The 25,194-nt window shown below is 35.7% G+C and overlaps 1 protein-coding gene across 3 annotated transcripts in view; it reads left to right on the top strand.

Annotated features, from left to right (window-relative positions):
• Positions 1-25,194, top strand: part of NDFIP2 (Nedd4 family interacting protein 2) — a 48,353-nt gene that overhangs the window by 21,589 nt on the left and 1,570 nt on the right. For 2 of the 3 annotated variants that reach the window (XM_027674613.1, XM_027674614.1), the window contains exons 3-8: positions 930-1,057; positions 4,810-4,869; positions 7,864-7,951; positions 16,366-16,490; positions 19,497-19,563; positions 23,144-23,249. In XM_027674613.1, the coding sequence (XP_027530414.1) occupies positions 930-1,057; positions 4,810-4,869; positions 7,864-7,951; positions 16,366-16,490; positions 19,497-19,563; positions 23,144-23,247 (572 nt within the window). In that variant the 3' untranslated portion in view covers positions 23,248-23,249. The remainder of the gene's footprint in view (positions 1-929; positions 1,058-4,809; positions 4,870-7,863; positions 7,952-16,365; positions 16,491-19,496; positions 19,564-23,143; positions 23,250-25,194) is intronic. The other variant, XM_027674615.1, reaches the window with a different exon arrangement.

The following is a 25,194-nucleotide window of genomic DNA, read 5'->3' on the forward strand; positions in this document are numbered from 1 at the left end:
GAGACTTAACAGCAGGCAACATCGGAGTTCCTGTTTAAGTAAAGTTGCATGGATTTGTGTCTCTCATGCGCCAAATAAATATTTTAGAAGTAACAACCAACCTAATTTTATTAATGTTGGTTAAAAGAGCAGTTTCCTGTCCCTGTTCTTTGAGACAGTATTTGTAAGTATAATACATAGCTGTGCGGAATTATCCCTATATATCCCTATATATGACATCCTTGTGTTGGTGTGCTGACAAATCTGTTGACCATGTGACCTGTGCTGACAAATCTTTACCACCGAAGCAATCTTGTTACAAGCTACTGCTGTCTCTAGGAGGAAGATCAAGGTGTATTTTGAGTAGTTTTTAATTAATGTTGTAAATAATTCTATGTGATGATGTTTTACTCTTGCAACATTGAAGAATGAAGTCTGTGGTCCCTTTTGATGGAAGGAACATTTTTAAAAGAATATGTTGAAATTGGAAGAACTGATTTTCACAGAGCAACTGGAATTAGCAACAAGGCCACACTGATAAGAATACAGCATAATTTTTACTAAACTGAAGTAACATTGATATTGATATTTAAAGGCTTTTTTTTTATGATGTTTGTGTGCATGTCTTTTGTATGATTTGATAAAAAACCTTTGGTTGGAATGCCCAGGGATATAACTAACATAATGATTTTTGTTCATAAATTTTTTGCCAGCATCTGTGTTAAAGTTTCTGCCTTGAGTAGCAGCTAAAAGTACCATCAAGCTGCACTACTTTTTATAAAAGTATTTTAAAAAAACCCAACTTATTTGAAATGCAAATATCATGAATTTCAGCCTCTGTAAAAAAAAATACTTCAAGGGTAAATTATTACGTGCATGTAAAAGTTAATATTCTTGACATCTTTCTGGTTTAAGAATACATAACTACATAACTTCTTTATTTTGACCAGAAACACAGAATGAATTTTATCCTGTACCACCTCCATACAGTGTAGCTACCTCTCTTCCTACGTATGATGAAGCAGAGAAGGCCAAAGCTGCAGCAATGGCAGCTGCTGCAGCAGAAGTTGCCCAACGAGTAAGTGATATAGTTCTGCTTTATTTCAGTTCTGTGAAACATGTTAGGCTAGTTAATTATTTATAACAATTGAGCCCATATTATGACCTATTACTAAAATAACAGTGGGCTGATGACTTAAATATTTTGGATGCTTAGGTTTTGTATAGACAGTGTAAGTTAGTTGTAAAGTACTGTGAAAAGCATATCATATTCACTCTCTTCTGAGATGTAACCGTTGTCCAAACAACTTTAAAAGCCAAATTTTGCCCTGTTTTAATAGTTTATCCGGTAATTTGTCAACTTTTAATCAGGTATCCACTGCTAATGTTACTTTGTAGAGTTATTGCTGACATTTAGTGTTTTGGATGGTAAAAAAATGACCAAAGACCTTTAGAGAGGAAGGGCGAATTCCAACAGTGTGGAAGGGGCAAGACCCTAAGTGATGTAGTTCTTTTTTAAAAGGAAAGGTCCCTGTTTTTTGTTCCATGGAAGTTCAAAGAACTGCTCCAAGTTCTTAAAACAAACAAAAAAGCCATACCCCACGAGTTATTGTAAACAGTAAATTAAGTAACAGGCATATATTCAGTGTTTATAGTTTTGAAAGAATTAACCTTATTTAGAGTACAATCTTCAACATAGAAAACTGATATCTGCAATTAGTAATAAGTGTTAGTTTTGTAAGCAAATTTCTTATTTTCTCTTAAGATTTGAAATGTGGAAATTGTGCTGCTTGGTAGTATTGACCATAATATATGATACCCAAATAAGGCTTCTAGTGCTTTCACTAAAAATCTCCTCCTTGAGATCGAATGTGATTACACTTGATATATATTTAAAATCTTACTGGCTACAGAGTGCTTGTGTCTGGAAAAAACCCTCTGCTCACCCAGCAGGAGGCTGTTCCTTTCTTGACTGCAGCACAGTACTCTGTGCACAACACTCACTCACTTCAAGGTATGCACAGCTAAAGCTAAAAGTGAATTTGTGTAACATGGTCAGTGAAGGTGTCCCACAAATCTGTTTTACTAAATGCGGTAGGGAACCCGGGAGATCTGAATGGCTGCTTGCCACGTTTCAGCGGTGAGCTGATGAACTCCAGCTGTAGCATTTTAACTGCTGTGCAGTCTGTCCTTACTGCTCATCACATAAGTAAAATATTTGGCAAAATACTGGTCTGAGTGAAACCCTCAATCTGAAGTTACAAACTTGGAACATTAGCAACCCACACCGAACTTCTAGAGTACCTGTGGTGCGGCAGACAGGATGTGTAGCTCTTGCAAGATTCTTGTTGCTTTTAACTTCATATGTCTGGAATCCTATGAAGCGCAAATTTCAGACGTACAAGGAATCTTTCTTGACAACTCAGCCTGGGGTTCAGCCAATTTCGAGAATAAAGCTAAGCAAAAAAAAAAACAAACAAAAAAAAGGTTTTTTTTTTTTTATCTTGTAATTTTAAGCTTTTTTTTATTTTTACTTTGGAGAACTCTTTCTTAAAAGTTCAGGTCACTGTGACAGAAACATCTTTTACCCTTCTTCAGACAGTCTGCCTGTTTTTGGTCAAACAACAAATTTTTGAAAAGTGAGTTTCCTCAGTTGATAGATACGGCTTCACATTTGGTGAATGTGTGGAGATTGTCTTGCATGAAAAAGTTGAGGCTGCTCATAGCTCTGAAGGGGATGGGACTTCAGATGTGCTGTTCCCAGAGAGCATTCGTTCTGTGTCAGAGTGGGATTACAGAAATAAAAGTAGATACACCTTATGGCTGCTTTGACTGTGTTTGGTGAAAACATTGGAACTGAGAAATAGCAATTTCTGGTGTGCTCTGAAGTAGTTTTATTATTCTTGCCCTTCAGTTAGAAGTGAAGGGGAAAACCACTTGATTCAACTGTCGTCAGTGGTAGGTGAAGAGAAGGACAATAGCTGACCCTCTGAAGCTAATGTGTTGTGGGAAGAGAAACTGGTTTTAGCTGAGTAAGGAGGTAACTGGCTCAAAGTGGACACAGGCAGAGATCAGAGAGGATGGGTCTAAGTCAAAATAAGAAGAGGCAAGGATGAATGGAGAGCAGCGTTATGGACAGAGTATAGAGATTTAGATGAGAAACAGAAGGGAAAAGGATAAACTGGGATTGGTGGAGAAAAGGACCAAGTGGGGCTAAAATGTGGTACTGGGAAAGGAACTAAAGCTGGTGTGTGAGAAAAGAGGAGTAGGGAGAGAAAAGAAGTCTAGAGTTGAGAGGCTCTAGGAGAGTTGGATATGGTGATGAAGTTAGAAGTAGACTTTTACACAGTCTGCCTTGCTAGAACATACAGTAGAACTTGACATTCAAGAATTACATGCTGACACCACAAGAATTTCACTTGCTTATGAAAAATCATTAAGAACAAACTATCATTCCCCCAAACTTGAAACTGAGTAAAAACTTCTAGACTTATGGCATTAGTTAATATCAGTAGTCTAGTCTACACAGTGTATCTGAAAGTCACATTCTTGCTGGCTGGCTGCTGAAGAGCTCCTTTTTTTTTTTTTTTTTTTTAAGCAAATGCATGCACACACACACACAAGCTATATTAAAGAAAGAGTATTAAGGTTGCAAAGTTGGGATTTGGGGAAAAAATAGGAAATGCTGAAACTGAATTTGAGTTTTGTAGATGATATAAAAATTATGTGCAAGTGCAGTTTTAATTATTGCCATTTTAATTACCTTACCCTGTGATACTGCCAGAAAATCCCTGCCTTATTTAATAACTCTGGACTTACACTGAGATGGACTAAGACTGTATAATAAAACTGTCTTATACCGGCAGATGGCTGGAATAAGAAAGAAGGGTCTTGTTATGGTTAGTGGTGGCTTGCCATCTTTAGGGGAATGATTTAGCTCTGAATACCTGGGGAATAACAGATAAGTGACTTAACTATGTAACAGTAGTGCACAGTTTGTTTTCTCACTTTCACAAGTGACAACTGCAGACAGTATCTGACCTGTACATTACAGACTTTGCAAAACATACACAAATGATATAATGTAGATTTTTCAGTTTTTATTTTCAGCCTTATGAAATTAGTACTCTTACAGATCTGAGCTCTGCAGTGTTCTGTTCCTCTAGTTTCTTCCTTGTAAACTGAGGATATATTGCTTCTTTACTGCAATAATGTTAACAGTTGGAAAAACTTAAATGTCCTTTTGTTGCTTTGAGTGATACATGAAGCTGATCATTTTCATGGTATAGTCAAAAGTGTCCAGTGAAGGTTACAAATCTACTCATTGAGCAAAAGAGAGGAAAATGGCATGAAAGGGCAGCACATTTAATAAACAGCTTTTTTATTTTTTCCCCCAAATCATGTAAGGATCTTAAAAAAACCTTAATGTGATCATATTATATACTTCATCATAGGCCCTGCATTTACAGATATCATAGATAATATATTCATATAATATGAACAATCTAAACATTTACCAAAAGTTTCAGCACTTGTTTTTATAGTTCTTTGTGTAACTTATCTTACAGGAAGAGATTGTGTATTCCTTTCAAATGCTCCCAAATGTCTCATTGTATCAAAGAAATTGTAACAGCCTTGTGTCATCAGTAGTGATAGCATTAGTTATCCTGGGTTTTCCTTTTCAAATTATCAAGGTCAGTTTTGAAAGATCAGTTTAAATGGACAAAAATATTGCTAACAGTTAAATGACTTGTTTGTATGTTGCAATGGCTTTTACTTAATGCTTTTCAGTTGCATTTGTCTTATGTTTTTCTGTTTTTACATGCTTAGCACGCCCAGTTTAGGGAATCTAGGAGTCTGTTTGATGAAATATTCCTCAGTCGTCCAGAGGTATGGTATAGTTCTCTCTAGTTTAGACCTCGCTATGAATTTTCCTGCTGGCAAACAAATGCTTCTGGGATTCATTGTGCCTTTTTCCCCCCACTGTTAATTTCTCCATATTGTTTTATATGTTCAAGGTATCATTTATGGAGTTTATTAAGTAATTTGACCCTTTCGTAGAAGTTTTTTGCTGTAAACATTGCATTGGGAAGACTTACATCAATTTAGTGGTTCTTTACTTGATTAAAGGTGGTTGTCTCACTATATGCCATGCTAGATTTTAATTTGAAAGATGTTAAAAAGCATTGAGAACAAACAGTCCTCCTCTTGCAGAATACTACAAAGAGGGCTGTAGTTTACGGGGAATTAATAGATTTGACTTCAGTAGGTGCTGTGTACCATTTGATGTTCTTTTGCTTAGAGAAATTACTGTGTGACATGCCATTTATATCAATAATATAATTTGCTGTTTAGATGTTTCTCTGCTCATAGGAGCAATAAGTTTTCTGTTCATACACGTCAGCTTATTTAGAAAGCAAGAAATACTGCAATATGAAACAGTGTTACATACCATATAGATTTGTGTCTTGTGTTATATTCTTCTCATTAAGAAGAAAAAAATATAAAATATGCAATCTCATTGATAAAAAGGTCACTCTTTAATAGAAGTATTTTATTAAATTATGTTTAGCTCTAAGCATCAGCAGAGAAGACAGTAATTCTTCATTGCCCATTTTCATTCCTCAGTGCATGGTGACAAACAACTATATGTTTTAGAAAGACTAGGGCAGTTGACACCAACTAGATCAAATGAGAGCACTGTGAAAGACAGCCAGTATTAGTGGGACTTGAGCAGAGGTCAGTTAGTGTTTTCTGTGTGCAGGACTGCTCATGAAACTTCATAGTCCTAAGTGATGTAGATATAGGCTGAATGTGATTTAAGCACGGGAAAGTATTTAATTTCTGAAATGTTCTGATAATTTTCATATGCCGGTTTTTGGAGACAGTAAATAGGACTCAGTTTACTGCTCCCTTTTGACATGGAGTGTGATAAATTACAACTTGTTTACACTTATTTGCAAGTAGGCACTGTTGTATTGTCTGCTCTTATATTTGTGGGCTGTGTATTGACCTGTGTTTCTCATGTGTGTAAACCTTAAAGAAGCCTGTGCATACAGAGCAAACTGCTAAACTTATTCCTGTAGTTGAGCAAAATTTTCTTATTTCTGAGGCAGCTTTTTGCGTGGAGTATAATTCACGAATTGTTTTGGAAATGCCAGTATGAAGTACAGTAATTGGCAGACAGCTTAGAAAAAAGTCCAAAATTATTATATATGGAGTTTTGTAGACATTGTGAAATTAAAACTGAAAATACTTTTTGTTGTCCTGACTTGAAAAAGGAAATTTTGTGGCATGCATTTCAGAGATAAACACATTCAAATGCAGCTCTTTGTTTAGTGCCTTTTCAGGCCCGTTCTCTCCTTCCCTTCACCCCCATCAGTCTTGTAGCTACAGCAAAGTTGAGCTAAATAAACTAAACCTTTCATAGTCACTTACGATGACCATTTAGGGACATCTGAAATTATGTACGGTTGAATTATAGTCCCTTAAGATTGTTGTTCAGCTAGCTTGTTGTGCTTCCATTGGAATTGTCTCTGTGAATAGTTACCCGATGCAGTGTCTTCATTAATTAATCTGAAATACAGAGCACAGCTGGAATTACACAGGGTAAAGCTGATTGCCTTGAGTTGTTACAGGTTGTTGTAGGACATTTTTAACTTGATCTCTATACCCTGGTAAATTATTTTGCTCTGTTCACAAAAGGGAACATGTGGATCACTTGGCAGAGCTTTAGATCACTGTGATTGTTTAATGCCCTGAATTTTAGTCATGAATGTTATTTCAGTAGTAAGTGGGTGAAATAGACAGGTAAATTTCACTTGAATTGATCTCTCTTGATTTGTTTTTATAGGTAATTTCTTGTCTCAGTTCTAATAAATTATGTTAATTTGAGCAAAAAATAGGAAAAGAATGTTACTTGTGCTTCTGTTTAGACCATATTACTGCTGCTACTGACAGCATTATTTAACTTGTGTCATCCTGCGTTGTTTTAATGTTACTCATTTAAGTTTAAAAACAGTCTTTAATTTGTCTTAGTTTTCAGCAGACTCTCTTCAGCAGGTGCTGTTATTGTGAAAACTTTTACATTTGTCAGTCTACAGTCAGAGCAATGTTTTACCTGTGCATAGAACTGACTTATGTAATATCTGCCAAGTTCTGTTGAAAATCGAGTCCTGAGAAACAAAACAAATTCTTACTTTCAGTATTTTATGGCCCAGTATGTTGACACAATGGGAGAAATCTTTGAATCATTTTGACTGACATCTCTGTTCTCTTTTGTTTGGCTTAAGTAATGTGCTTTTTGAGTTTGGAAGACTTTTAAACACTTCTAAGGTGCTTGCGCCCTCTAGTGACCCTAGAGGTTTTCTTTGCGTTGCTTATGTTTTTGTGTGGGCTGTAAAATTGTTTAGTGCAGTGCTGTTGCATCAACAATTCATTTCTAAAACTTTTATTCTTTATTTAGAGAAGCATTAGAAGACTTTTATGGCAGGAAAAATATAGACCGTACTATGTGATGACTTTTCAAAAAAATATTTAATAGCTTGGCTACATATCAAGATAGTTACAGTTAAAAAAAAGATTTATGTTGGTTTTGATTGTCAAAGTACTAATCTGAAATAACTTTTAGCTTCACTTAAGATGAATAGGCAATATGTACATATCTTCTACAGAAACTTTTACAGACAGTTTGGGCTTTGTCAATATAAGCAACAAATAAGACTTGTTTTATAGTTATAAATTGTTTTTCTTTTAAACTTCCCTGATGTGGACATGTTACAGAAATGTCAATTTTCTTCTAGCTTTAGAAACATGATTAATACTTTATCCTATAGATAGTTATTCTAAACTTTTCACTAAATTATCACTAACCTGTAAATCCAGGAAGAAGAGTATCCACCACGGGATGATTTCAGTGATGCAGATCAGCTTAGAGTGGGCAATGATGGCATCTTCATGTTGGCATTTTTCAGTAAGTTATCTTGTATCCCAGACCTACTGAGGTATATCTTAATTGTACCTTTTTTCTGTGGAATATTAAAGAGAGCTGTGATAAATTGCATTAATGTACTGTAATGAACACATTTTTCTACCTGTACCCAGATATAAACACTTCCTGTTCCAGATGTAGCAAATATGTTTCTTCTTTTTTTTTTTTTTTTTTTTTGTGGCATCAGTCACAGATAAGGGGACAAAGCAAAATCATAGTAAATGCTTGGAAGCCTAGCAAGGCTGCACCATTACCTGTGAATTGTGAAATTCTGTCATCTTTTAGTTGGACCACTAATTTGAATTAAAGGCTAGATCACAGAAATCTGGCAATTGATTTTTAACTAGAGAGTGATGATGTGCTGTATAAAAGTTGCTGGTGTTAGCATAGTGAGTTAAATAGCCATCCATCCATATGGTGGATTTTTGGAAGAAATCCAACCATACTAATTTTCAGGTTAAACTAACCACTGGCATATAGAAATGCACTGTCTTCAGGTAACCTCTGATTGCAACCAGCCCTACTGTAGCACTTCGTCACATACTATGTGTGCATGTCTTGTAACTTACATGATACATTAAGCAAAGTTAGATTTAGCAACTAGAAGTTATTTCTAGAAAAAAACTGCATCTGTTTTGTCCAATTGCTTATTTCCTTCTGATTTGTAAGGATATTTTCCCTTTCTGAAATAAATGTGCTTGACAGCCTGGATGGAATCTTGGTCTTGAGGATCTGTATGTTCTTTTTAGAAGTCATCAGGATGAAAGTCGATTGATTATCCACTGAAATCTCCTTTATGTCTTTCAACCCATCTCATATTAGTTCTTTTTGCTGTAATGTTTTTTGCAGTCTCACTATTTAACTGTTACAGACGCAGGTTACAAAGCTTTCACGGAAGTTTTTTTTCATGTTTGGCGTATGATGTACTGGGACAATGTGTTTGCATCTTGGGATAAAAATATGTGTCTGCCTCACATAGCAAATCTATAAATACATTTATAGGGTAACAAAGTGGATTTTGTAGACTGACCTCTTTCTGTAGTTGGTCTACAGAAAAAGTATATATTCTTGGGGCAAAGGGAGTTATGACTTCATTTTTATTTTTCCTTTGTTTCCCTTCCCCCCTGCTTTCCTATGTGCTATTACTTTTTGTATTTAACCTGTTTAGGTTCTGTATTGTGTGAACTTGTTCTTGCTTTTAAATCCTGGTTCAGGCCTTTATTAGCACTGCAATTGGAGGTCGGGAATTGTTGGCTTTAATGTGTCTTAGGTCCTTAAAGTCACAGTTGTCCAAATCTATGTGTCCAGAACCTTGTGTCTACCTTCAAGAATGCAGATGTTTACATGGATAAACTGGCAGCTTTCTCTTCAAATAAATGTTTAGCTGAGTCTGACTGCACAGAGCACTAATTTTACACTTTTGAAAAAATACTCTGTAGATCATACTTTTTCTTGATTATTCTGAGACTGTTACTGCAAGCTTCACTCACTTATGAAGGAAATGCATAAAATGAGTGCTTGCACGTTGTGAGGTCTTTATACAAATGTATGCTTAATTGGGATCTGTTATGCATACTGGTTACTTATGGAAATTGATAAAGTTTTCTTGTTGTCTGTTCTCATAGTATGAGGAGTTCACAAAAAACTTGTGGCAGTTAGACCTGTAATACTGATTTTCAGTAGTTTTTCTTAGGAAAGTTGGAGAACTAGATGAAAAATGAGCTCAACATAATGAGGGTATATTGTAAATAGCAGGGGGTATATTCGTGTCCTTCCAATAAGGAGATAAAAGTCTCCATAATGTTGATGTATGTAGAATTAAGAGAGCAGGAATTAAAATGACATTTACAGTAAGGCTGTCTTTTTTGGGTTTTTTTCAGGGTAGGGTATGTTTAAATGCTGTGAGTAGGGGTGGCAGATCACAGGGAGCCTCAGATAAGTTCCCTCACTTAGCTAAAATGTAGGAGAACTGGATCAGGAACTGTTCTCTGGTGAGAGGAGCATGAACGAATGGCTTGTTCCAGATGTGTACTCCCACCTTCTCTGCTGACTGTCAAGTACAGTGTTGGTGGAAAGATCTCGGGGTTTGGGAGGAGGGTGAGATGCCTTTAAGTATAACAGTAAGTTAATGTTCTTTAATTTCATTTTATTCAAGTGAAGTATAGTAAGATAAACTTCTTACTGAGCTTACCTGCATATTGCAATCACTTACTGATATGTAGCCACCATCTAGTGGTAGCTGCCCAAGTTGCATAAAATTACTGTCTAGTGGCCAGATCTGTTTGTTTGGGGTTTTTTTGTTTGTTTTAGGAGCTGGTGCATGCGAGTTAAAAACCTGTTTCCCATCTAAGTTATAAAGTTCTGTTTAGCATAACTAAAGAGAATGAGACAATATACTCTAAAGAATAAAAGTCCTTTGCGTGAACAGGTGGGTTTGTTTTTTTTTGCTTGATTCAGAAACTTGGTTAAAACTTGGAAAATGACCCATTTTATTTGTAATATGTGGTAAAATCATGTTATGATTAATTATTCATTGCTGTTGCTCTGAAGTCTGGTTACGTTGGTGAGCTGAGACTCTACTCTCTAATGGTCAGGGCTGGTGTCTGTCAGTTTCTCATTTTGAGGTAAATAAATATATTAGTGAATATATTCATTTTGCTGTGAATGGAAAATACAAAAAAAATTTCCTATCAGACCACTTCATATATTTTTTATATTATGTTTTTTTAAGTGGGCTCTGCCTTATAGAGCATAGTAGAAACTCTCCAGAATGCCAGAGGAAATTATTAATACTCCAAGTTTCTCGGAGTAATTTTTTTTGTATGCACAACAAAAGAGAGGAATTTCTGAGCTCTTTCTTTCCATTTTGAACACAGATGTAATTGTGATAGTGCAAGTAACTGTTATGACCAAAGGGTTTGGTTTCATGCTTAATCTGCCTATAGTGGAAGTCTTTTGAATTATGTCTGATAGGCTCATCCTGGTACATTATCTGAAGGAGCTCCTTTTGGATATTAATAAAAGGCTTATATGGTTGTCTTTTTTATTGAAGGAATGCTTTAGAAATATCAACCAGCCTTTTTTCCTGTGGGCCCCAAGAAGAATTGCAGAGCTCATCTGGATTCTTGGAAACCACGTCAGGGAGTTTTGGGTTGTCCCTGCAATGTAGGAAAAATGAATATTAATTTGAACTCCACAGATGGGTTAACAAGGAGGAAGAAATGGAGAAAATTGGTCAGTCATGCAGCTGAAGTTGAAGTTCTCATACAGAGATCTGATTTGTCCTTTTTAAGCATCTGGGCAATTTAAACGCTGTATACAACTCGCACCAATAAAGTCTTTCATGGGGAAATGTAAATGTACATGTTGTCCTAGATGCTATATTGGAACAGATAATAATCATACCGAGATTTTGTAAACTAATGTTAATACAGTTTTCAAAGCTATTAGATGCCTCAAACTTTACACTGCTGGGATACCTATGTTGAGGGTTTCAAGAGGGCCCAAGTTGGAAGGCAGAGTTGTTGCACAAGCTTAGGGTGACCATAGCCTCCTGGTGTATGCTTCCTGAGGAGCGGGAAGTGTGGTTAAATGTCCTGTGGGAGGATTCATCTGTGGGAATTTAGGAAACCTGACTTCTATATGTCTACATCACAGGCGTTATGCAGGTTTCCCTTAGTCATGCAAGAGAACCAAGGAGAAGTCACTTGTCTAAAATTTTAGATATTGGAAGGAGATAAAGGAACTGTTCTGTGAGTGCTTATTTCTCTCTGGTTATTAGGGGAGCCTGACTGACCTTCATAGACAATCACCTAACATCTTTGTTACTGTAGAAAGAATTTGACTTATAGTTTCTCTATACACATTGGATATAATACAAAATAATTGGAATGAGGAAGTTTCTAGTTGGGCATTACGACAAACTTACCAATAAGGGTAATGAAGCAATAGGAATAAATTGACTAGGAAAGTTTCTGAACATTATTCGCTAAGTAGAAAAAAAATTGTCTGCTATCTGTGGAAGCTGATAGCCAATACTTCTAGTGATCATCATCAATATGTAAGTGAGCCCTCAGGAAGAATCAAAAACATTACAGTAGAAGAATGGAATAAATTCTGTGCAGGAATGAGAAGAATAATTTCTAGTGGTGAATGAAGATCTGAAGAGTATTATATATTGTTTCAGTATACTTAGTAAGTCTAGGCCAGGTATGAAGCATTAAGATCCTTGGTGTTTGCTATATATTAAAATAGTAAGCAATTGGACAAATCGTGGAATAAAGAATATAACTGAGCATGGTTGCTTTTTGTATATGTAGTTGCCGTTATAATCTTATAATATAATCTTGAACCATGGTTAAAATTTGGAACCAGCATAAGTCTTCAGACTGGTTTTGCTGGCTTCTTTTCTTGATGCTGAATACGAACTTAAGGTAGGTGATAATTGTGTGGCTATAGAAAGCTGAGTAAAAAAAGTGAAGTGCAAGAACAACTGGGGGAAAAGCAGATTTGATGTAGTATGCTTGACACCGTTTCTTCTCCTGATGAATTTCAATATGTACAACTGAAAACTCTTATGCTTTGTATTTTGGCTGAAAACCTTAAAGGGAAACACAGCATAAATGTGGGTGCTGCATTGGATATCAGGAAGACCTTTTATCAGAAAAAACCTTTAGTCCAACCCTCCTCCCAAAAATCCAACTTACCTGTGTTTCATCATGAGTTTCGTGGTCATGAGGAAATAACGCTATTGTTTATATTCTTCTTATGTCAATTATATTAATATAGACTTACTCTCTCCTCTCGGTGTCACTTCAGGAGTGACACTCAAAAATGATACTTTTATCAGTCCCACTTGTCTGTATGGTGCTAGAGTATCAAAGGAAGATAGTGAAATCATGATGCCAGTGCAGTCATCCTGAGTTTCATCTAAATGTCTGAAATTCATTAATGGAAAGTCAACAGTAGTTCAAAGTTGGGCTCAAGTAGGAATGTAATCACTCTTGGGATGAGAAACCATTCTTGTTGCAGAGTGGTGTGTCTTGCAGTGGGTGTCTAGAAGATGCACACAGTACCTGGCTGCAGGAAGACAATGGACAAACAGAAGTTAAGAATGCTTTTTTAGTTAAAACTGTGATGTGGTTGTAGCAGCTCATTAGGCTTTCTATCTCAGTGTTAAGAATGACTTTCCTTATGGTAGCATGTATTAGTGTCACAGCAGGTATATTGTCTGTGCGGGAATCTCATGGGAGCTGAAGTGATATGAAGGATGAGGTCATCTCTTTAACAACTGAGCAGTGTCATTTACATTTCACAAAGTGAGTGGTTGCAGACAAATAGTGGAGGATACATTTGTTACAGCTGTACAACTTAGTTGTTCCTAGCAGATAGAGAAGCAAGTTGATAATTTTAGAGAAATTAATAGATAATTCCTTTTACTAGTCACTCTCCTCTAGAGTCTATTTTCTCCCTCAGCTTGGTAAGGGAAACTTGTGCTGTAGCTTCTCCATAGCAACATAGGGATGAAAATTATGAACAACTTTAACTGCAAGAATTAATAATTAGTTGAGACAGGAATTAACTGTAGTAACTCTTACCAGATGCAATGTAAGCGTAAAGCTCAGAGAACTTGCATGGCTGGCATGGATACACATGATGGAAAAAGATATACAGATAGGCAAATGAGGTTAATCTTGATGTAGAGAAAAGCAATTGGAAGGAATTTCAGTCTACTTAGAAGCAGGAGATGCATTTCTGAATGCAAATAGTGTCTTTTGCAACCAGAATGAGACAAGGAGGATGATTTTTGGAGTAGCAACAGGATGTGGAATGTGAGAGAGAAGTAATGGGAAAGACTGGAAACGTAGATATTATTGTTGCCCATCTTAAGTTTGTTAAAATGATGCAACAGCAAGGCAGTATTGGGAGAATCTCCCTAATACCTTGTCTGAGTTTTACAGAGGTGGAAGTAACATTCCTTATGCTGCTGAAGACGGGGAATTTTGAATAGGTCCTTGCTGTACAGTTTTTCTAGCAGATGGTTACAAATAAAAACTTAAATAATGAGATTTTTCTTCTCTGTATGCCTCACTTTTACTGGGATGTTTGAACTTCCATAGTCTGCAACTTTTGTATAGTTTGTCTTGTCTGCTTATGTTGACTGCTTATATAACTTGATGGAACAGCACACCGATTAAAGGAGAAAAAAACTTACTCTGAACAACATTGGAACAGGCTGATGCCTCTTCTTTCAAGAGCTGGGCAAATAACTCAATGTTAAATATCCATCAAATACTTCTCCAGTGGCTGTAGATTCCATTTTGAATATTCCTTGAGCTTAAGTTGAAAGGAGGGTAAGATTGTCATTGTGTTTGACTTAGATTGTAAGAACTAATTTTTTCCCCTCATGTATTTATGATTAGGAAATCTCTAATTTTTATAAGGCATGTACAAATGAGTTCAGCTACTATAGATTTTTCTAATACATAACTATTATATAGAATATTTAATATATAACTATTATAACTTATTATTAGTTATATAATTATAACTATTAATTTTAATATATAACTATTAAAATTGTACATATTCTTTAGTCTGCATAGTCCATTGGAAGTACATCTGTCTTCTGTCCTTTTTAACATACATGTCTTTGGAGCCATAATCACAGTCACCCTTTGTAGCTTGAGTAATGGGGAGAAGGAGCAGTGAGCTCTTGTGCTGAGACAAGAACAGAGGATGCATTGAATAACATTTGGAGAGCTTGCTTAAAATAGGGAAATCCTATTTTTAAAACAGCGTAATCAAGCTTTCTCAAGTATAAGTGCTTTATCTGTGTTTTGGAAAGATAGGTAAATGTTAGGGTCACAATTTTGCTCTGTAGTTTTTTTTTTAATACCAATTTGGATCGGCATTTATTTAAAGTTGGTGGTGGTAGTTTCCCCCCCCATCCCTTTTTTTATTTTAGGATTAGTAATTAGTATAAAAGTAAGAATTCTCATTGCCACCATCTATTGCCTGTGGCTCTGACCAAAGCAAGATGTTTTCTCACTTGTGCTACATGAGTATGTTGATGTGAAGTCTTGTAAAACTTCTCTTGAAACTTCAGTGTCTTTACAGTTCGTGGAATTCCACTGCAGTTTTACAGACTTATTCTGCATTTGTGGGCAAATCATGCCATCTTCACGTGGATTGTTGGAGGAGTTGTAACAAGATTTTAAATTACAAAAATAGTGGTTGTTTATAGATAATGCTTCAAAATTTACTTAAAGAAATCTACTGAGCAGTTTTCTGTTCCTAGTGTTCTGCATTCAAACTTTAACTGAAAAGACAGACTTTTTTCCTGTAATGATTTAATGTCTGAATTTTATGTGGCTAAGTTTGGGGATTTAAAACATTAAGGATTTGTATGAAGGGGTTTTGTTCCCCTTTGACCCTCTTCCATTCCTGCTTTCCTCTTCTGTGGTTTTTGTGTTTACTGTGGAGTTCCCACAGTTTTCAATTTTCCAGTGTCTTGTTCTCTCCAGAACTTTCCTGAGTTGTCTTCTTACAACAGCTCCTGCAGTTCTTCTGTTTGGTCGTTTTCTTTTCAGATGCCCTCACTGACTCCCAGAGCTGGGACATTACCCTAATTGTGAACTCCCACACCTTGATGTAATACGTGCAAACTGAAGTTGATACAGATGATGATGATTGCCAAATACATGTGCAGATATGAAACTTTAAGTTATTAAACTGGTGGGAGTTGTATAAAATTGTAATTGGAGCAATAGTGATAGTTATGCTCAATATCCTTTTTGTTCCTTGATTTCTTGAGCTTCTGTGTAAAACTTCTAAGGCTTCTTATATCTTATGCTTGAATATAGATCTAAAGGAGAAGACAGTCACCCATGAAACATCAGCTTCTTATCTTATCTTCATTTCTACACTATGTTTACAGGGCAAGAGTGAATACTTTTATTCTGTTTGATCCAAACTGGATAAAGCTGAATATGCAGCCTTGGTACATGCACGTATGTGTGCATGTAACTATATTTTTGGTTATAAAATTGGGGTTTTTTCTTTGTTTTAATCCGAATCTTGTATGTTATAGTTCTTTGTTTGAATTTGCCCTTCATCTCTAGTGTAGTCTGGTTAGGTGTCTATTGCTTTATTTTATGTTGGCATTTTCTCTTGTGTAAAGCAGTAGGTTCCAGCCTGTTTACCATTTGCTTTGTCATTAAGTGACTACACCATGGGGAATGTCTGGGTTCAAAGTCAATCTCTGAAAGCCTGAATTACCGGAAGGGAATTAACTGTGTAAGCATGTCCTTAGTAGTTTAAAAGTGAAATTACTGTTAAGTCTGTTTGCTTAGCTATGCAGATTAACACAAGCTACTGTTTCTTTTATTTTATAGTGGCGTTTATTTTCAACTGGATTGGATTTTGTTTATCCTTCTGTATAACAAATACTATAGCTGGAAGGTATGGTGCAATCTGTGGATTTGGTCTCTCCCTGATCAAATGGATTCTCATTGTACGGGTACGTTTCTTGATTCACAGTGTACAGACTCTGTAGAACAAACCCATAACAATTTATTCAAGACTATATGATAAGGGAATTAAAAAACAGTATGTTAAATGCTAGTGCTTAACAGAGAGCCTAGAATTTTCCTAACTTTGTCTTTAGAGAGAATTTACTTGCTATAATATATGCTTACTAAAGATGAAGCTTAATCTATTTTTACCTGACATAGCATTTGATGTCAGAATGACTCATTCTTTGCACAAATATTTAAAAGTCTAGAGGAAGTGGAGCAAGTACCTAAAATATCACTGGTATTATAGCATCCTATATGAAAGATTTATAAATGTCTTGGCCTGTTGGGAAGGAATATCACAAAACATTTCTTCCTTATATTTGATTCTTCTATTCCTTGTAAGATACCCATCAAATCAAGTCAAAATTAAATATGAAGTTAGTCACATTTTTACCATCTTACATGTTGGATTTCTTGATATTTTCACTGCAAGACTAGATACTTTTCTGAAAGGTGCATTAGCCAAATGGAAGTTACTTAGCTAAGTGGATGCTAGACGAAATGTAATGATTCTTTCTGAGCTTGAATTCTGTGTATCTGAGACACAACGTTTAAAATCTCATCCCTTTTAATGAAGAAAGAGATCTTGGATAACTTAGTTATCTTTTATGTTGTGCCAGTGATGATCTTTTTTTTTTTTTAAATTTTTTTTCCCCTTTGCGTGTGTTGGCAACTTAAGTTGATTTGGTCTTAGCAAGATAGTATGAAGATAGTAGAGAGATTGTGTGGTCCTTCCAGGACATGTACTGCATCCTTTTTGGAGTTTTTTTTAATTTCCTTTTTGCTCCTTTGGAGCAGGGGAATGCTACTGGACCAGATGTAATTCTGGTATGTTTGTTGGAATTCAGGTGTTGAGATGGAATTTATCTTAATGGAAAGAGAAGACATGAATTTTTCAACTATGCATGGGGATATTTTCAGCTTGCCTTGAAGCATACTAATCAGAGGGCAGAACTTGCTCATTGTGTCAGTTTTATTACTCCTCTCTGCTTGAAAATGTGCTCATAACAAACACAAAAATTAATATATGCCAAACTTCCTGAAGAATTACTGTGTTCTAGACTATAATTAAATAGGGGTTTTTATATAAATGTTTTATAATGGTTTTTTCTCATAGTGAAGATTACCATATTCCTGTGTTGTCTCCCTTCCTAGAGACAATAGCAGAAAGCTGATGAGGTGTATGTCGACAGTCTTTTTAATGGTGACACACAAGCAAGCATATGTGCACAAAGTGGCTTTGTTCCTTTGTTTCAAACTCCTCCAAAGGGGCTTGTATTGCCCTTTCTCACTCAGGTTTAGTAGTACAAAACGTTATAGTGTCTAAACAGCCTGAGTTCACATATACTCTCTCTATCAGTTTTTACTGGGTGTGGCGTGGATGGAGAGAGCCTGGAGAATAAAAGCACAATTTTGCTGTTGCGGAAATTCTACAGCAATGGCTGATTCTGCCCGCAGAGAGTGTGAGAGTGATGCACATAGGCCAGTATTTGATTGTTGCAGTAAATCTTCTTTCCAACTAAATGAAGTTGTAATTTTTTAGAAAGTGTATTGAGAGATATATATATCGTAGAATCAACCAGGTTGAAAAAGACCTTTGAGATCATCGTGTGTGTGTGTGTGTGTGTGTGTGTGTGTGTGTATAGAGAGAGAAAGAGAGAATTGTAAATACTGGTTATCAAGTAAGATGGAATTAATATTGTTATCAAAATCCTGGGAATTGAGTATTTATATGGGGATAATGTGAATACCAACTCTTTAATTGAACTGAATAGTTCTCTTTATTCATATTTTTTTATTGGATTGATGATAGAAATGAATACACTACAGGATCAAACCCTCAAATAATTCACATGATCTGACTTTATTCTGGGGAAAACATGTGGATTAATTGAAGGAAAAAACAACTATATCTAGAGTTTTTAAAATATCTTGGATTTTTATCTCGTTGCATATGTGGCCCAGTATCCACACTTTCTTTCCCCCCCCCCCCACTTCTTGGTTGATACACTGAAGTGTCCTAGAAATGGCAAATAGGAAGCACTCTGGCAGGATGCAACAAACATACTGAACGATATCAGGATGGAAGCATATGAAAAGTGTACACAGCTACTAAGTAGGTTATTCTACTTCTGGCAACTTTTCACACATCTCTCCGTTTCTACTCGTTATGTGAGTTTTGGAGACATTTGATTAGCCTTTTTATCAGTGAAGCATGAAGTCTGGAGTCTGGTAAAGGCACAGATACCTGTCTCCAATACCATCACACCCTGCCCTCCAGCTGCCTCGCACATCACAGGGAGGACAAAACTGTCTACCATGGTCACTAACAGGAACAGCTGAAATGCCACTTCAAGGTTCATTTGGTTGTGTTCAGCTCACTGCTGGGAACTGAATGCTGGTTTGAAAATGAAAAGACTTTAATGAGTTGGGGGTCTTTATGGGGCTGGTATTCTTGGCAGCGATTAACAGTAGGGGGTATACAGAAGGTCAAAAGCTCTTCTTTTGAGGGGTCAGCAGAACATCCCTGTCTGATAAGATTAAACTAATGTGGATTTTCGTGTTAATATCTAAAGCAGCAGGCTGCTGTAATGTGTTTGGGATGGTAGGCATTGGGGGGAAAAGAAGAAAATCAACAAGTGGCACTTCATTTTAACAAAAAATGTAACTTGACTAGCAAGTAATACAAGGAGTTTTTTCATATATATATTTTTTATACACACACACGTGCGTGTTTTTTAGATATTTTAAATAACTTTGCCACAGACCAGCTGACATTGGATGAGTTCTTTGTGTATTAAACTGCTGCACAAATACCAGGTTTGCATTTTAGCAGGATGCCTTTTATTTAAATTTGCTCTTTCCTCCATGTTTTCTGTATTTGTGTAGTGTGTTAGATGTGTCTTAGTCATCTGTCTTACTGCGGCTAAGCCTCATATGAATTTCAGTTTTCAGATTATTTTACTGGATATTTCAATGGACAGTACTGGCTTTGGTGGATATTTCTTGTACTTGGTAAGTGGCAATTGAATTCATTCCTGTTTCGATGTGGAAGTATTCAAAGATGAATCATGTCATTGTAAGTAAGAGTTCTGTAACATGTTTAGCTATGTGTTTTTCTTTACCTGCTGATAGTTTTGTGTGTTGTTTTTATTTCCACAGTATTCACAAGGTTATTGGTTACCATAGTGGTGTTATTATGTGAACTGCGGACTATTCAAATAACCTTAAACTCAAAAAATTTTGCTCTGCATAAGTGATTATGTATATAACTGAGACTTGTAATTTATGCTTTTTAAGCTGCTTCTGCTGATCTAGGGGTGCAGAACTGTGTAACAAAATTTTGTTTTTATGTAGAGTACATACAGAAAAGTGAGTGATATATACTTAAATGTATAAACCTGTATGTCAAGTATTAAATTTTAAGAATTGTGACTGATCTCAGGAATTGTGCACAGGTCACAAAATGTCCTTTTCAAGTCCTTTGAAATGCATACTGCATCAGTAATTTCTCAGTAGGATGAGAGAATAACTTCATGCTTGCTGATCACAGTGCTCCCGTGATGTCAGCTTTCTCTTAAGAGGTTTGTCTTCCCGTGTTCCAAGTCTTATGTGCATCAAATTCTGCTCTCCTCTCTGTTTTTAACAAGGATATACCAAACCCCAAGCTCTATACCTTTTCTCCTACTGTGGATTTTGTAATTTGAATATGGAATCTGAAATTATTTTCTTTTACAGAAATGAATGCTACTATCTGTTTTATTTTTCTGTTTCCAGCTCTGGAAGCACAGTAAACTGTTGCTGATTCAGTAGGTGGCACTCTTCCCTTTGAGTCAATTGACTTAAATGGCTAACAGTGAATGTGAGGATGAAATGCCGAGTAAATTAAAAAAGAAAACAAAACAACCAACTCTGAGATTTTGAATGTTTATGACTCCTTATTTATCTTGAAAGAAATGCCAGAAGTCTTAAAGGACATTACCATTATCTGCCTTTTAGTAGTGTTTGAGGCCATTCATCAAACTTCCTAATGCTCACCTTGCTCTACTGTTGTGCACTTTATAGCTTGAAATATGTAGAAACTGCAAATGTTCAACACATCACAGCATCAGTCCCTTGAATGCTTTCATATTGTTTAAGGTGATTGTGTTGATCATCATGGCTAGGCTTCGTGAACGAAGATTTGGGAAGGGCTCTACCCACATTTGTTGCAGGCGCGTTGGTGGCTAAAAGGGCCAATACGAGATAGACACGTCTGGTTGCAAAAGGCACAGCAGAAAGGCTCCTTAGGTGGTATATTCTGCAAGGCTCGATTCTTTCTGCGTTGCCTTTTCTCTTCAAGGGTGATCCTGCGTGCTTTCTCAAAAGCATCAGCAGTGTTATAGATGGTGTGTCTCCAGGCCTCCCGATTGGAGGCCAGAGTAGACCAGTTATGGTGGTCAATGTGGCCAAGGCTGACAATTGTGTTGAAGTAGGAAGTGAAATGACTCTTTGCAGGCACAAACATCTCCAGTTAAGTCTTTGATTAAAAGCAAGCCTTGTGGTGCCTGAGATTAAGGTTTGACACTTTTTTTCACTAGGATGAAAGTATTGTGTTCTTCCCCTAACACCTTCCCCCACCATGTCTATGGAAAAAGCTATAGCTCTTCTTTTCACTAGTCTTTTGCAGCACATGTTCAGAAAGAAGCTCACTTTAATTTGGGAAAGCCTTATTTTCAGTCTAAAGTGTTAGAGGATTTTTTTTTTTTAAATCACGAAGTTTAGGATATGCCTTGCAATAAAAGACACTGTGAGGCATTCAGTATTCATCCAGCAGTCAGTCTTACAAATGTTTTGCGTGAAATACACCAACAATGTTTTTAAACTGATAAAGTAAATATACCAAGATTTTTCGAACACCATAGAAGGGTTTGACCCAACAAAGCTACTTAGCAGGACATGAAGGAGTTATCATGCCACGGGAACACTGCAAGACAGATCTGTGTTTTGTTGGTTCGGATAAATTTTCCATTAGACCACATGAAGTAGCATGTCCAACATCTCTTCAGAAGTGAATGAGTTGTAGTCTTCTTTTATAGCCCTTTGACATACTTGAGCCCACCTGCTGCCATCTCCTCTCTTCTGGTGTTCACCTCTCTGTTTCTATTCCCTTTCCTTCTTTCAAAATCTGACAAAATCTGCTAACATGTCACAGAAAAGCGAAGTGGTCAGTTTCCTAGGAGTTGTCATGTACAGTGAACAAATTGGACGGAGACAATTCAAATTTTCAAATTTAAATGTTAGCCAGTGTTTCTTTTTAAGAAACACAGTGTAAAGTGAGATTTTTTTTTTCCTTCCCCAAAGAGAGAAATATAAAATATGGGTTGAACTTGGACTGGTTTTCCAGCATGTGTAATGCAGAAAATATGCTATCAAACACCTTAAGAGCTGCCTGCCCTCATTTTGCTGTTTCAGCTGCTTTTCAGTTGAATGTGGGACTACCTCTGGTAATGTCTGGGCAGCAGCTTTTCTAGTAGACTTGTGATCCACATCTTATGGCTTTCCTCTCTGTGCAGAATTCGCCTTAATCACAGAAACATGTCTGGCTTAGGTAAAGTTCCCCTAGTTAGCAGATAATTCTCTGTCATTTTATTGTTTCTCTGTCTGTCCTAATGAAGCTTTGGTTTAAAAAAAAACAAAAGGAAAGTTAAAAAAATCGCAAGCAAAAAGCATTTACAAAAGAAATTATCATAGCAGAAAATCAGGGGCTCATCCAGGACAGCAGGAATAAATAGCATCAGGTAGGAAAGAGGAAAGAATTAAATCCTTTGCTAAACCTCAGTTTGAATTTTCCTTTGAACTTTTGGAATCTTAATACATACGTGTATCTATACACATAAGCATATATCTCCAAGATATATGTTACAAATTAACTTCTCTGTGACTAGTGTGTACATCTTGTTCCTCTTAGCTGAAATTTGTTTTCAAATGCAGTTAAATGTAAGTATTTTAAAACAATTTTAAATGTGGAGTTAACAAAAAATGTTGTCTTAACACATGTTGAGTAATTTTCTCTGACAGTTGTTCTTCTTCCTCTTGGAGAGGTGTTCTTTCCTGAATGGTTAAATCTCAAATCATAATCTACCATAGCTTAGTACTGGCTTGCTTCTAGAGCAATCCCTACCTTCTTTCTTCTTTTTTTTAAACTCTTTTGACTTGCAAGACGTTTATCTTACACGTCTAGAGGTACATTTTGTGGTTCAGGTAGTCTTCTAACACACTAGTAATTTATTTTGAGAATTCTAATTGAAAAGAATGTGCAAATCTTATCCTTTTGTTTTTCAGGTTTTTTTTCTTCTAAGTATTTTCATGCAATCTTTTTAGCAGGTGATACTTGAACCAAGAATGACTGTAAAATTTCTGCAAAACTTTCCATAAAACTGAATCCTCATCACAAGATAAAAGCTGGCTTTTTTGTTGAATTTGTGAACGATACATAAAGACCTTGCTTTACTTTATATAATCTAGGTTTAAAAAAATTATGTTAAAAAAATAACATGGGATAGTGTGTACTTATGTTAATATACTTTATTTTGTGCATTTTCTACACTTTCAGGACTCCTCTTGTTCTTTCGAGGCTTTGTTAATTATCTTAAAGTCAGAAATATGTCTGAAAGTATGGCAGCTGCTCACAGAACAAGATTTTTTTTCTTGTACTGAAGGTAAGCATCTTTTATCTTTCCCAGGAAAATGGAGACGAATGAAATATTAAAAATTAATAAACTTATGTCACAAAACAGCAATTACATGTTTTTTGAACATCTGTCATGAATACTGCATATATTCTTCATGGACTTGGAGATATGTGAAGTCTCTTATTTGAAAGTAAATAATGCATCTTGTTGCCTCCAGTCCTCCCGTGAAGTAATGTTCAGTAACAAAAATGAAGAGGAACATTTTGTTTTTCCGAAGGAAGAAACAGTATCTGCCGCCTGTCAGGATACTGTCCTTTGTATTGGAAAACTGGCTTTAGTAGTCAACCTGTTGTCAGCAAGTTTGGAAGCACTAATCTGCCTGCATATTAAATCTGATTGACATGGGTTTGAACATGCAAACAATAGATGAGCATTGTCTCTCTTTACACGACTGGATTACGACAGTCATGTACAAGTATGATTATTGTGTATGCTACAATGTGCTTTATGTATCCTTCAGGTAGCTGACTAATCAGTCTGGCACATATCCACTCTTTTTTTTTTTTAATACTTTTTATCCATTAAGTGGATTTCTTGGACTTCACTATGTAAGTTCAACCAGGGATCTTTATTTATGTTCAACTTTTTTTATTTAAATTGCATGATGAGATAAATTTAAGCCTAGAAATAAGTACTACAGCATTTTCATTGCTCTGCACTTTGCAAAATGCTTAAAAACTGTTTTGACTTACCTGAGAAGCTGTGTTTACTGTAAAAAAAAAAAGTATTTGTAAATTTTCTCCAAGATTGGTCACAGGATCAATATTAATTAACCAGCAACACATTATTGAAGCATGTAAAAAAAAAAAAAAGGACTGTATATGTCTAAAAAAACCTAGTTCATTTTATTCCTTTTATATAAGACAGTGATATACATTTAAAACCAGCTAATGATGAGTATCTGTGCTATACAATGTGCACTTGATCATGGAAAAATCTTTAAACATAACTATAGCATAATATTTCTCTTTCATGTGCCATTTTGTCAAAATTATGTTGTAAGTTAATTAACTGAGGAATATATTGCCTTTTAGTAACTAATCTAAATTAGCAACTACATGGCAGTATTTCCTTCTTGCAATAGTTACATATGGCTTCCTAGTACTGTATATAATCTCTTCAGAATACTCAAATTTGTAAAGACAAGGCTGAAAATATCTGTTAGTTTTCAGTACAATAAAATTTTAAAATGCTGCTTTTAAAAAACAGTTGTTGAGACTAAACAGTCTTTGAGAACTGTAGCTTGAAGAGAATAATGAGGGTGTAGGATAATGTCGTCTGGGATTCCTTTCTCTTCTGCAGTTAAAATTCTGCTTTGGGACAAAACAGTCTTTAATCCAGCATTAACTGAAGTTAATGAGTTGTCCTATCTAAGTTCAGTGGCTTTGAATGTTTTCTTTACCTGTCACCACCACTGAGATGTATGGGTTGTGGGCTGATAAGATCTGTGGAGTGTTTGTAGAGCTGATATTTGTATTTATAATATTTATAATGTTTATAATGTTTACAATATTTACAATTATAATATTTATAATTTTTATAATATTTATAATATCTATAATATTTATAATATTTATAAATATTATGTTTTTGAAGCATCTTAAGTACTGAAACAGGAAGTTCAAATTAATGCCTATCACACTAAAATGTCCTTATTCTTGCACAGACAAGTAGCTTCATCTACAGTGACTTCTCTACAGTGACTGTTAGTTTTAATAAATAACAAATACAGTTAGAAAATATTCTCAGTTATTCTTTTGAAATCATAACAAAATAACAGTAGACTTCTGGGTTTTTTCTCCTATCCTGACATGGGGGAGTTGGGAGGCTGCTGTTTTGCTGAAGTTCAGGTTTGCTAGTCACTTAACAATGCTATTCTAGTGGATCATGGTGGTGAACTCAAGTACAACTC

The sequence above is a fragment of the Neopelma chrysocephalum genome, unplaced genomic scaffold (genome assembly GCF_003984885.1).
Source record: "Neopelma chrysocephalum unplaced genomic scaffold, ASM398488v2 Primary Assembly neopelma1_25, whole genome shotgun sequence".
NCBI lineage: Eukaryota > Metazoa > Chordata > Aves > Passeriformes > Pipridae > Neopelma > Neopelma chrysocephalum.